The 14,542-nt window shown below is 40.5% G+C and overlaps 1 protein-coding gene across 2 annotated transcripts in view; it reads right to left on the reverse strand.

Annotated features, from left to right (window-relative positions):
• Positions 1–338: 338 nt before the first annotated feature.
• Positions 339–14,542, reverse strand: part of LMOD3 (leiomodin 3) — a 48,257-nt gene continuing 34,053 nt past the window's right edge. For both annotated transcript variants that reach the window (XM_005547583.5, XM_005547582.5), the window contains 2 exons: positions 11,645–12,997; positions 339–1,972 (listed from right to left, as the gene is read on the reverse strand). In XM_005547583.5, the coding sequence (XP_005547640.3) occupies positions 1,946–1,972; positions 11,645–12,997 (1,380 nt within the window). In that variant the 3' untranslated portion in view covers positions 339–1,945. The remainder of the gene's footprint in view (positions 1,973–11,644; positions 12,998–14,542) is intronic.

Raw genomic sequence — 14,542 nt, forward strand, 5'->3', positions numbered from 1 at the left:
AAAGTTTTGTTTGTTACAGCCCTTTCTTAGCTATCCTGCTTTGTATGCAAGGATGTTTTCTAACTAAAGGGTGAGAACAAAACTATCAGCCATTGAAAACTATATTTAAATTTGGATACTTTTGTACATACTAAATTATATTTTTAAAAAAATAGAAACACCATATTTCTTTCCCATGGCTTGTCTTTCCAAATAATGTTGTTTTTAAGTTTGTCCTTATTAGACCTATTCTCCTCTACCCTGTTTTGTTTGATACATGCCACTTATGATACCATAAAAGGAGAAAGAAGGCAGGTGCCAATTATTCACTCAGGTAAAGGAGAGAGAAAAGGCACCAAAACTTTTTATTTTTATTTATTTTTTTTGAGACGGAGTATCACTCTGTTGCCCAGGCTGGAGTACAGTGACGCGATCTCGGCTCACTGCAACCTCTGCCTCCCCAGTTCAAGCAATTCTCCTGCCTCAGCCTCCCGAGTAGCTGGGATTACAGGTACCTGCCATCATGCCCAGTTAATTTTTGTATTTTCAGTAGAGACGGGGTTTCACCATGTTGACCACTCTGGTCTCGAACTCCTGACCTCTGGTGATCCGTCCTCCTCGGCCTCCCATAGTGCTGGGATTACAGGTGTGAGCCACCGTGCCTGACCCAAAGCTTGGTTTTCTAATTTCTAGAGTTCACACTACTTCTATCATTACAAAAATCTCAAATTCTATGCACCTAGTGACTAGAATGAATAATTAAGGCCTCTAGGAATTTGGAAGGAGAACAGATTGAAGTTGTCTGGAAAGTTTTTTATGGAGGACACAGGACCTGACCTGGGAGTTGAAGACTGGGTAGGACGTTCATTAATGCGGAACAGGAGGGAAGTATTTTGGAAGAGTTAATGCGAGCAAAGGCACAAGGGTGTGCACAGGGATGTTTCATCAAGAGGAGTATAAAGGATTTGTGGGAGATGAGACAGGGTTAGTAAATTGGGGCCAGGCAATGGAGTGCCTTAAAGAATACAATAAGTAGTTCAAGTTTAATCCTGTAAGCAAGTTTCCTTTAAAATATGTTTGAGAGCGATAAAATCAGACTTACAGAGTAAACATATGCGTGTGTGTGTGTGTATTTAGCCAAAACCAAAAGCTTGTCAATAACTATATTATGTGAAACTTTTTTTCTATAAAAACAGCATGCTGTCTCCCATTGTCTCTCTATATATGAAAACTTGCTGCCAGGAAGTTTTCATCTATGCAGGGTTTACTTTTCCCGTTACTTTTCCTAGTGACACTTAGTTTTCACTAGGTTCTGTGGCTTACGTGTTCTGCCCCTCACAGGTACCCCTATAGAAAGAATACTCCAAAAACACCAAGGGAGTTGCCAAGCGAGAAAGCCAGGCAGGGTGGGAAACTGAAAATCTCCACTGATTCTCCAGAGAAGCGCTAAGGAACAATCCTTTCATTTCAAAGCATCAGAAGGGCCAGGAGCTCAATTCATCCTTCCCATTTCCATAGGATGAAACATAATTTGTTCCCTTTAAGATACTATGTGATGAATTATAGCAGAAGAGATGGAAGGAGAAAAGAATGGGAATACAATAGTTAACACTTCTGTTATATTTATTATTTACCAGAAGAAAATAATAAAGCAAACGTTTAAATTTTTTTTGAACTTCTGCTTCTGGAAACATGACTCTAAATTTCACCTAAGTCACTCAAATTGATTTCAAGTAGAAAATATTGCCTCTGAATATTATATTTTATCTCCTTCCACCTTCCTCTTCATCCCCTACTTCTTCATGGCCCAAACATTCTGCCTTTTACAAATACCCTTATCAGACAGTAGCATTGTTCCCAGTTCTGCCACGTGGATCCTAAAGTATTGCTGCTGACATAGTCTCCATGCTGTAATCCAAGAGCCACCATCCCCATTTCTTGTTCTTCTAGATGACTCTGTTGCCTCTTACGCCAGTTCTTTTGGCAGTTGCACCTGCGATTTAAGCATTTGAAGAAACGTAGGAAATTAATCCTGGAAATTTAAGAGCTTTACAGCAAAAATTACAAAATGTACATGCCTTAAAAGATACAGAATAGATTTGAAATTCCAGCCAAAGCACCCCCAAAGTCAAGATAAAACAACAGTCCTAACCACCATTTATTGGACATTTACTAATGCCAAGGACTGTTCCAAGGGCTTTGAGCACACGGCAAAGTACATCATGGAAATAAGAAGGCAGGTGCCCAAGTTGGCCTGGGTTCAAAGACTGGCACTAGCAGGTACTGGTTATGTGGTGTTGGGCATCAGTTTTCTCAGCTGTAAAATGATAATAACAATATCTAATTCACAAGGCTATTACACAAGTGAGTAATCCATGTTAACGCTTTTTTTTTTTTTTTTTTTTGAGATGGAGTCTCAGTCTGTATCCCAGGCTGGAGCGCAGTGGCACCATCTTGGCTCACTGCAACCTCCACCTCCTGGGTTCAAGCGATTCTCCTGCCTCAGCCTCCCAAGTTGCTGGGATTACAGGCATGTGCCACCATGCCCAGCTAATTTTTGTATTTTTAGTAAAGACAGGGTTTCACCATGTTGGCCAGGATGGTCTCAAACTCCTGGCCTCAAGTGATTCACCTGCCTTGGACTCCCAAAGTGCTGAGATTACAGGCATGAGTGCCCAGCCTAACACTTTTTTTTTCTCTCTAAGACAGAGTCTTGCTCTGTTGCCAGGCTGGAGTGCAGTGGCACGATCTCGGCTCACTGCAACCTCCGCCTCCTGGGTTCAAGCAATTCTCCTGCCTCAGCCTCCTGAGTAGCTAGGACTACAGGCGAGCGCCACCACACCCAGCTAATTTTTGTACTATTAGTAGAGACGGGGTTTCAACAACCTACCACTAATTTTTAAAACACTATCTCATTACATCCTACAAAAGCCTTGTAAGGAGGGAAATGGCTCAGAGAAGACAGTAACTTGCCTAAGATCACACAGCTAGAAAGTGGCAGAGCAAGATTTGAGCCAGGTCTGCCTGATTTCAGTGCTCATTATTATATACTGTCTGTAAAAATATCACTATAAGAATATAAAATATATGTTCTTTTTAAAAAAAGTCTTTCCTCTTTGAAGCACACTCCTAATCTGATGGTCAGAAATGTTTAAACATGAAATATAAGCCTGGCAAGGTGGCATGCACCTGTCTGTAATCCTGGCTACTCAGGAGATTGAGATGGGAGAATTACTTGAGACCAGAAGTTCAAGACCAGCTTGAACAACAAAGTGAGACCCATAAGGCAACCTCTGCCTCCTAGGTTCAAGTGATTCTCCTGACTCAGCCTCCCAAGTAGCTGGGATTACAGATGCGTGCCACCATACCCAGCTAATTCTTGTATTTTTAGTAGAGACGGGGTTTTACCATGTTAGCCAAGCTTGTCGTGAACTCCTGACCTCAGGTGATCTGCCCACCTTGGCCTCCCAAAGTGCTGGGATTACAGGTGTAAGCCACAGTACCCAGCCACCTGATTTTCTTAAAAGAGTTTTATAACAAGGCTAGGTGCAGTAACTGATGCCTGTAATTCCAGCACTTTGGAGGCCGAGGTGGGTGGTTCACCTGAGGTCAGGAGTTCAAGACAAGCCTGGCCAACATGGTGAAACCCTGTCTTTACTACAAATATAAAATTTAGCTGGGCATGGTGGCACATGCCTGTAATTCCAGCTACTCAGGAGGCTGAGGCAGGAGAATTGCTTGAACCTGGGAGGCGGAGGTTGCCTTGAGCTGGGATCCCGCCACTGCATTCCAGCCTGGGCGACAGAGACACCATCTCAAAAAAAAAAAAAAAATTATATATATATATGTGTGTAAAGCATCCCCCAGGGCAAAAAAAAAATTATGAAACAACAATAGAAGTCTAACACTGCAAACCCACTTCATACTTCTGCCTCATAGGAAAACATTAAGGACAAGGCAAGTTTTTAAAGGGTTTCAATTGTCATTGTATCTTAAGAAAGTAACTCATCTATCATGTATGTACCTTCCAGAGAACACTGAAGATGCCCAGTGTCCCCTGGGCATTTGTTTAACAATGACTAGGAATGTTTCTCCCTGTATTGCTAATGTCCACCTGCCAGTGTGATGAACCATTTTGGTCATCTGCTATGGCTCCTCTTGCAGCCAGTTCTTGGCCCACAATCTTTGGCTAGGAGTGTTTTTCCAGCATCGTGCCCACCAGAAAGGACCTTTGATGTGTGGCTGCCTACCAGCCTTCAAGCCAAGAGGACGTCCATGGCTTATGACCCTGTACCTCCCTTGTGCCAAGCTTTGAGAAGAGAGGGGTGTGACTGCACCCAGCAGGGCTCTCCCACGGAGAACACCAGTAGTTAAGAGAAACCATGAGTCAGGTATTTAAAATAACTGTAAAGCTGCAATAAATAGTTAAAACAGTGTGTTCTTTGTATTATGGAATGGAAAAAGAAGCATTTTATGTAAGTTATTCCCTGTATTTGTTTATATATGCATGGAAGAGTTCCAAAATAATATTTTAAATTTTAAAAAAATTAAATTATTTAGAGAGATGGGGATCTCACTATCGCCCAGGCTGGAGTGCAGTGGTGCAATAACTCATGCAGCCAGACCCTCCTGGCTTCAAGTGATCCTCTTGCCTTTTCCTCCCAAAGTACTGGTATTACAGGCGTGAGCCACCATGCCCAGCCCAGAATAATATTTGAAAAAGAAAATGTGGCACTGACCCAGCATAGGAAACCCAGACACATATTTACTTATTTAAAATATGACCAAGTTGGTAGTTCAGATCACTGGGGAAAAGAGGAATGAGTCACGAAATGATCACTGGTTAACTATTTGGAAAAGAAATAATAAAACAGCCTTTTTGCTTTCTACTGACTTTAAAAATTAACCCTTTAATCGATCCATAATATGAAATATTTTTTTAAAAACCGAAAACTATAAAAGTTGCATGAAAAGGCAGGCACACATTTTAATCATTTTCAAAGAAGCCATTTCTAAGCAGAATACAAAAGATAGAAATCATAAAAATAGCTAGCCATGATGTTATAAAAATGTAAAACTTACAAACAGAAGAGGATCAACTTGTGTTATTGTTAGAGAGCCTTTTCCCCCTTCGCTTGTTAGTTTTTAAAGAAAGTATGTCTAGTGTGCTTGTGTGTGTGTAACATTACACAGGGCGCACATATGCATACACTCAGAGGCTGGGAGGCAGGGTGGGTGGGAAGGTTGGTTTCAGCACAGGCTATTTAATTTGGTCTGCCTATATTAAGTTCCTGCTCTGGACCAACACCTCAGTGGGTGTCCAGGATAGAGATGAGCAAGACCTGCTTTGAAGAACTCAGAATCCTGTAGGAGAGTACACTGTGGCCAGAAGGGCTGTCAACCTGAAGCACAATGTAGGAGGTGCCATAAAAGAAGTGTGGACAAAGGGTAATGGAAATACACCACCTCCTGATGTTTTGTTGTAAGAAGTAGCATTTGAGTCAAGCCTTGGAAATTGGACAGATTCTAACAGATAGAGATAGAAGAAAAGGTAATCAGAGGCAAAGGGTGGTACAGAGGCAGGAAAGCAAGGCCCTTCAGGGAAGATAGCAGCAGACATGGTTTACCATAGATATCAGAGTCATAGTTGTCAAATGTGGTCCTGGAATAAGCAGCAGCAACAGCATTACCAGGGAATTTGTCAGAAATGCAAATTCTTAGACCCCATCCAAGACCTACTAAATCAGAGACTCTGTCAGTGGACTCAGTAATCTGTATTTGGCCCTTTGGGTGATTTTGATCCATAATAACATTTGAGAATCACTATATAGACTTTAGAAAAGTATATAAAAGACCTTTTTTCCCCACTACGCTTTAAAGGCAAGCAATTCTGGTTTACGTAATTCCTGGATTATACATGCTCTTGATGAGCTTGAAATGTTACATTCCTTTTTTCCTATGGAGGCTCCCTTTATAAGAATTGTAACATTTCCAAAGCTATGATCTATGTTTGGCCTTGGCTCTTATAGATCATCCTGGTTTCTTTATTGGAGGTCCCAAAAATGGGGGAGAAGGGGTCGAAGGGAAAAAAGGAGTTGAAGATAACCCTGGAGTTTTAGACCTGAATGCGTGACAGAATGCAGATAAGACAGACAACTGGGAACTAGAAACCACCAAAAGGCCTAAAAATGAGCAGCTTGGTCTGGGGACAGATTGAATGTGCTAAGAAAACCCTGAGTGATCTAAAGGGAAAGGGAGATTTGGGGATTGTTCTAGATTATGTGACAAGAGAAAGAGAAGAAAATTTCCCATTATGTGATGAGAAAGAGGAGAAAATTACAAAAGGATAGAATATAGAGAACCTGGTTAAAGAGAAAGAAGATTTTATAAATGTGGCAAAGAAAAAATGGCCAGCAATGAAGATGAATGCTCAAGGGTTTGTAAACTTCAATTCTGTAACCATAACAACTCCTAATGTGTCGTGGAGTCTGTTGATTAACTAAGGCCGCTCATGACATTTTTATACTGAAGTCTTTCTGGAGGAAAGTTTAGCAATAGCTTTAGCCAACTGGATGGGAGCAGTCCAGATATACGTGAGTAAGCCTGAAGTGAAATTGAGTGAATGTTAAAATAGTAATCTTGCGTGATTGGCACAGAAGCTTGGATATGATACAAAATGCAGCTGGCCTCAGTGAATTAGACAGTTGCTGCAAATGGGATTTTATCTCAGTGAAAAGTACAAATACTCATTTGAGATGATAGGAGTGAGCAGACCACAACATTTTTGAAGATGAAAGAATATTGCACATTTGTCAGGGAGGGATAGGCCTACACCAGCCTAATGTCTTTGTGCTATCATACTGACTCAGCTTTATTAACTCAGAGGGAAATGATTTAGTCATTATCTAATAAATTCAGTTTGTTAGATAAGACAAAGAATCTTAAAAACATAGCTAAAAACAACAAGAGCAAACTAAAAAAATTCTACAGAAGCCAAATAAATCATGTAAATGAGGGAAGCATGCCAGGTGCAAAGCAGTAAGGGCAAAAGAGAAAAACTAGAGGGTCCATGAGCATTCTCAAGGGTGAAACCAATGCACAGAAACAGCTGATTGTTTCCATGCCAGTGCGGTGTGGCCAGATCTGATGCTCCAAGTGGTGCTAGATATCTGGATTTTTTTGCATGTGGCATTCAAAAAACTTACACAATGATACCCAAGTCAAATAAAATGGGCCTGCAGATCTGACCTCATGCTTTACCAGTTTTCAATACCTGGCCCAGGGAGTAAATTTCTTTTAAACCGAATTGAATGGGTAATTTCTCAGAGGAGGAAGCATTTGAGCAAAGCAAGTATATGGATTTTCCTTTATTTTTTGCCAGCAACTTCATTTCAGGTATCCTAGGCCAGAAGCATGGGGTAGGGAGAGAATAAGCATTAAGTTTTTAAAAAAGACTTTTTAATTTTATTTTTTTGAGATAGAATCTCGCTCTGTTGCCCAGGCTGGAGTGCAGTGGCACCATCTCAGCTCACTGCAACCTCCAGCCCCCGGGTTCTAGTGATTCTTGTACCTCGGCCTCCTGAGTAGCTGGAATTACAGGCGAGCGCCACCACGCCCGAATATTTTTGTATTTTTAGTAGAGACAGGGTTTCACCACATCGGCCAGGTTGGTCTCAAACTCCTGGCCTCAAGTGATCGACCTCCTAAAGTACTAGGATTACAGGCATGAGCCACCACATCCAGCCTAAAAAACAATTTTAAAATACATGTGCTCTATCAAGTACAAAAATAATATTTCCAAATCTAGAAGGAAAATAACTACTTTTATTTTTGACAGAGGGTCTCACTCTGTTGCCCAGGCTGTAGTGCAGTGGCACAAACATGGCTCACTGCAGCCTTGACTTCCTGGGCTCAAGTGATCCTCCTGCCTCAGCCTCCTGTGTAGCTGGTACCACAGGTGCATGCCATCACACCAGGCTAACTTTTAAAAATTTTTTGTAGAAACAGGATCTCACTTTGTTTTGTTGCTCATGTTGGTCTTGAATTCCTGGGCTCAAGCAATCCTCCTGCCTTGGCCTCCCAAAGTGTTGAGATTACAGGTATGAACTACCGTTCCCCGCCAGTAACTACAATAAAAAATTTTTTTTCTGTCGGGCATGGTGGCTGAGGCCTGTAATCCCAGCACTTTGGGAGGCCGAAGCAGAAGGATCACTTGAGCTCAAGAGTTTGAGACCAGCCTGGGCAACATAGTGAGATCTCATCTCTACAAATTAAAAAAAAAAAAAAAAAATTAGCCAGGAATGGTGGCATGCATGTGTGGTCCCAGCTACTCAGGAGTCTGAGGTGGGAGGATCACCTGAGCCCTGGCGGTTGAGGCTACAGTGAGCCGTAATTGAGCTACTGCACTCCAGCCTGGGTGATAGAGAGAGACCCTGTCTCATAAACAAAAACACACACACAAAAAACTTTTCTAAGAAAAAAGTTTGTTTCTGAACAATGTTCTCATTAGGAACATCACACACACACACACACACACCCCTCCACAAGATTTCAAAACTGTGTTTTAATTTTAACCTCAGTTTTGAAAACCCAGGGATTTGGAGGGCATCTGTCCCAAACCCCCAAAACCCTTCATTTCATTTCACCTCTATCAAGTGAACATTGTCTTGTCTCATTTGATTGGGTAAAACCATCCCTTTCTGCTGGGATTTTGTGACATTACCATTTACAGTGTTTATTGTATTTTGAGTCTTAAGATGTATATTTTGGGATATTTCAACAGCTCTGAAATCAGAATGCATCTTAAATTTGATGGTGTTTTACAATAGCTGGCTGGAGACCCAAGTATGAACACATCATAGCTATCCATGCTATTATTACCTCCATTGAGTCATGTGCCCTGTTGATACGACACACACAGATGTATTGCCTCTTAAAATAGCTTTTAAAGAAAGATAAGTAAGCAAATGTGGTAAAGTGAGATGGTATGCAGGAATTCTTTGTACTACTTTTGACCTTCTGTAAGTCTAAAATGACCTCAAAATAAAAAGAAAACAATTAAAATATCTTTTAAAAGATTATACTATGTTTTGGCTTTAAAGCAGAAATTTATAGTACATGCAGAAAGGCACAGAAACAGAGTACTGGGAAGCAAATTGATACTAGTGAAGCAAATTTTCATTACTGCAATGAGGCACTTTCATATTTTTCTTGCTGCGCATTTTCCAGGACCAAATAGATGAAGTTGTGTGATATTTTGTAACTGAGACACATGCAAACAGATGCCTGTCACAGGCCAAGCCAGGCAACTGAAGGCAGGAGAAATTGCCCGTCCTTCAGAATAAATGAAGCCATTTCAAAGCCTAGGGAGATATGCAAGATTGTCATTCAAAAAACATGTCAGAGTTCACTTTGCAGCATGTTTTTCTTAGACTAAATTTTTTAAACCACCACCACCAAATACACTGAAAATTGGTAGCAGTTGTGAATTAAAATACGAAAAATGCAGTGCTTGGTAGGGTGTTTTATTCTTGCAATTATCACCATGAATTTATTTCAGTGTCTTTTGTTGTAGACCCTAGACCCAAAACTGTAGTGTTCTCAGTTCAGTAAAAGGCAGAGGAGCTGAAAAATTAAACCTACACTGTAGGCTGTGTGTGAGGTCGAGACTGAACCTGACTTACTCACCACTATATCCCCAGTCCTTCTCACCTGCCTGACATAGATATTTGTTAGATTAACAAATAAGTGAATGGATAGAATGGAATTGACCCAGGGAAAATGGATTTGCTCAGCAGAGCACTCAGAAGTCAGGGAGTTGGTTTAGATGCTCTTTTGAACTTCATTCCCTCTTCTACTCTGAATTTACATGCCACCTTTAACACAGATTTTTTTAAAAGACATCTCATCGTTCTTTTCAGACTGTTCTTTTCTGAACGTACAGCCACCAAGGTGGCTTGAATATTCTTTGCCAATGACTAGTTACTGGAAAAGTGGTAGAACTAGTTTCTCTCAAACAACACCCCAATTCACTCCCAGGGGAGTTCTGGCTGTCTAGAGAAGAGCAGGTGCAGAAAGTCTTGATGCTGTGCCCAAGGGCAGGCAAAGAACCATTGTCTGACCTCATGTGACCTCCGGCGATCTCAACCTGGCCACTGCTCCAGGAAGAATCAGAGCCTCTCTAAACCATAGATGAAAGTCAGCTTTGATTCAGAAGAATGGGCTATTGATAATTCTCCATTCCAGGAGTTGGGAATAAGGACCATACATATGTATATATGTGAAAGACTAGCAATTATTTCAGAATATCAAGCTCTTTAAAGCAGAAAAAGAGCAAGCATGCATAAAAATTCAACATGTCTTTAAAAAACACAAATCTGTGTAATAAAATAATATACTGACTATTCTGTCAACATAATCTCATGGCTATATTACACAAGATTTTAAAATAATATAGTTCATTATCAATCTCCCGTGGCCACCGAACACATCTTTCAACCTCAATAAATGCCATCATCATAATGACCAAAACATTTTTATTTCTGCAACTTAAGTTGCAAGGAAAATAACCTTTCCACTCAGCAGTAATTGTGAATCATGGTAAATATTAAACTGAAACAGTGATTTTAAAACCCCATGAATTCACGGTGATACCAACCTGAAGTTCATCATTTATCTGCCTAAAAAGCGAGCACTACAAATGTAATTTCAGACAGTCTCTCTTCATCTACTAAAAAGAACTGTTTCTATGCATTTTAGAAGCATTCAATTATCTACTATTGGCCCAATTTGGCCTTTTTTTTTGTTTTCTTTTTTGAGACAGAGTCTTGCTCTGTCACCAGGCTGGAGTGCAGTGGCACAATTTCGGCTCACTGCAACCTCCACCTCCCAGGTTCAAGCAATTCTCCTGCGTCAGCCTCCCGAGTAGCTGGGACTACAGGTGCCTGCCACCAAGCCCAGATAATTTTTGTATTTTTAGTAGAGATGGGGTTTCACCACGTTGGCCAGGATGATCTCAATCTCTTGACCTCGTGATCCACCTGCTTAGGCCTCCCAAAGTGCTGAAATTACAGGCGTGAGCCAATGCACCCGGCCTGGCCTCATTCTTATTTATTCCTCACTATAGCTTCCTGGGGATCTCTGAGTGTCAGCTCCATTGTGGCTGGAATGGTGTTCTTTTGAATATGCACTTGAAGAGGTCAGAAGAATGAGGTGAATTAAAGCTTGACTCTGGACTCAGAACCGGCTTTCAATGTCAGTTCTACCACTTCCTAGCTGTATCTCCTCCACATGTTATTAAATTCTCTAAGTTTCAGTATCCTTTTTATTAAATGGGGAGAATAACAGTACTTAGACTTATAGGGTTGGTAAGATGATTACATGAGTTAATTCATATAACGACTCCAGCCTGTAGTAAATGCTCCCTAAATATTAGCTGCTAATATTATTGTTACAGAAGTCATATAGGCGTACCTAGATATGGGGTGCTACAGGTATACATCCTTAGAGGTAACAGTAATTTAGTTCTATTGGTAATGCTCATTGGCGTCCCCCCGTTGGTCTCAATTAGTGAGTATCCCCTTACGTTAAAACAAATAGGGAATAAAGTTGGGATGCATTTTCTATGGAGGGTGCTCAGTCACCGTTTCTCCCTCCGTCTACTTACAGGTTTAAGATAGGCGACATTGCTGTGACGAATGTCGTTTAGCAGCTGATCTCTGGGAGTGATTTCCACCAATGGGGGTGGCCTGTTTCTCGGCACTGGCTTGAGTGTTTTGATGACATCTTTGAGGTTGGTTTTCTCGGGTGGTTCTCTGGCTTCCGGCATCCGAGATTTGCGCTGGATTCTCTTCAGCTTCACCACCCGGAAGGAGTCAGGGTCTGTCCTGTACTGCGGCGCCTGTGATGGCTTTTTCATCATTTCACTGTGTTGACTGAAGGGGACGTTTTGGGGGTTGGGAGGCCGAGGTGGCGGTGGCTGGAAGAACTCCTGCATTCTGGAATCTGGCATGGGTCCTCCCAACATCTCCCACATCCCAGGGGGCAGCCCCAACCCATTCTCTAACATGGCTATCAGCTTCTTCTGTTCCTTGAGTTGCTGCTGTTTTTGCTCCTCCTGTCGTTTCTGCCTTTGTTTATCCTGATTCCTGGTGAGCAGATTAGTGACCACCATTCTGGGACCCGGAAGCTCAAAATGGTAGCCCATCTTCAGGAGAGTGCTGTTTGCCTTCAAAAGCCTGGCTATTTCCATTTCAGCATGGTGACCCAACATGTGCCTCTGATTGTGAAACCGAAGCTCAGTTAGCATCTCATTAAACTGGAGACACCTCATGATGGCCACAATCCCTTTACCTGTGATGAAATTGGACTCGATGTTGAGAGTGGTGATGCTTCTATTTTCACGCAACATGTTAGCCAAAGCAAATGCTACATTCTCATCTGCACCCACATTGGCTAAACTGAATGTTCTGATGTGCTTGTTTTTCTTCATTGCATTGACAAAGTCCAGTAACATTTCTTTGGGGATGTTTTCAATGTTGTTCAGGTTGAGTTCCTTCATGTCAGGATCATTTTTTCTAACTCTCCTCAAGCTCCCATCCAGGTCTGTCTGGTTTCCTGAAGGCCTTGCACTTACCTTCAAAAAGCTGGTATCTAGAGCTAACTTCTTAGGATCTAATTTTGATATTTTTTTCTCACTTTGTTCTTGGGCCTCTGGTCTGTCTCTCTGTTCTTTGAATGCTTTGTCAGTTACCTGCTGGCAGTTGTTCTCACAATTTCTAATTTGTTCCTTTGCTTTGCCTTCCTCTTCTCTGCTTGTTTTTTCACTGTCTTCACCATCATCTTCTCCTTCATCACCATCTTCTTCTTCTTCATCTTCTTCATCTGTTTCTTGGACATTGCTGCTGCCCTTTGATTCTCTTTTATTCGCAACTATTTCATTATTGAGCTTTTCTTTTAAATACTGGGCCATATTTTTATTACGTTTGTCTATTTCTTCATGCTCTTCTTGAGTCTTTTCCTACAAGAGAGGTTTATGAGGATTAGAATACATAGCAGAGAAGAAATACGAAGTAGAGCATCAGCTACTGGAGATAAGAAAAATACTTGTTTAAATGAGCTGGTTGCTATTTTAAATAATGCTTATTTAAAGAGCTGATTGCTAAAAATGGGTGGTTATCCCATCCCATAAATAACAATATTAAAATGAAACCTTATTAATTTTGTTTTAATATTCTGTTTTTTAATGGTGTTTAATTTCAGAAGCAGTTAAAAATTGTTTTGAAAACCTGATAGAATTGTTCATCGATACATTGAAGCCTGGATTTTTTTATGCCAAATAGGCATCTAGTACTCAACAGTCCTGAGTCAGGGCAATAATTTCATTATTCCAATATATTATAAATATATTAGAATAATAAGGAAATTATTGCCCTAAAATTAACATTCCTACAATGTCTACTAATCTAGTGTAGAATGTACATGAACTTCCTCTGAGAACATAACATAATGTATGGAAAATTAGATCAGTTTGATATTTTGGAATATATGTATATTTAAAAACCTCAATTTTAATTTTGAATATATATATATGTATATTTAAAACCTCAATTTTGATTGTATTTTTTCAGTTCTTTGAAAACTGCCATGGCTACTCTGTCTGGGACAAGTTTACTATCCCGGTTTCTTTTGAAAGAAAGTGCCTAGGAACCAGAGCCAGCTGTAAGATGGAACAGGATTATGCAGACATTGAGAAATAATTGCTTAGTCTGGGAAATAAAATGGACCTTTTATCAATAATGTGTATTAGATTCTTGCACACCAATTATAATGCTTTTCTATGCAATATGTGTGCCTCATAGGTATCATTTTGAAAGCCAGTACAGCAAGTTGAGACACAGGTTCATCTGAGCAAAAATTTCATGCTCATAACTAGGTCGGAAGAGACAGTGACAAGTCACATTAACCACCTGAAGTCTTCACCACTGCATTTCTCATCTTGACCAGAAGGGGGAGCCAACTATCAAGCTGTTTAAGTTATACCAGAGGAAGAAAAAACATGTTGCAAGTACTCATTTTTACCCCCGACACTGAATTGGCTTTTAATCCATTGACCTCCAGTTGTAAAAAATCTGCAAATTGTATCGTGAACTCTAACCTGATCAATCCAGCTGTTTCTTTTCTTAATCTTAGTACATGTTTAAACTCTCCTGACTGTAAAACCAATTGACAACTTTCCTTAATTACAGCCAGCGTAGTAATTTAACAAGATGTGTCTTTGTCAACAGGCATAACCTAAAGAGACTTTACCTAGGAGGCATCTCTGTACTCTTTTTGTTAAGTCATTTTCAAGTGGAACATTAAAAAAAAAATTATACTCATGCACAGTAAGTTTGAAGAGTCAACAATTCTAGGTTTCAGATTTTAGAAAGTGAAGAACTAGCTTCAAAAACCACTTAATAGCCATCTATTTCTAAATGTCGTCACTGACAGCCAATACATAGTAATAATATAGGACATTTTCTGGTTATTCGACTTGGTTTAACTGCAGGGTGTGTGGCCAGAC

The sequence above is a fragment of the Macaca fascicularis genome, chromosome 2 (assembly GCF_037993035.2).
Source record: "Macaca fascicularis isolate 582-1 chromosome 2, T2T-MFA8v1.1".
Taxonomy (NCBI): Eukaryota; Metazoa; Chordata; class Mammalia; order Primates; family Cercopithecidae; genus Macaca; species Macaca fascicularis.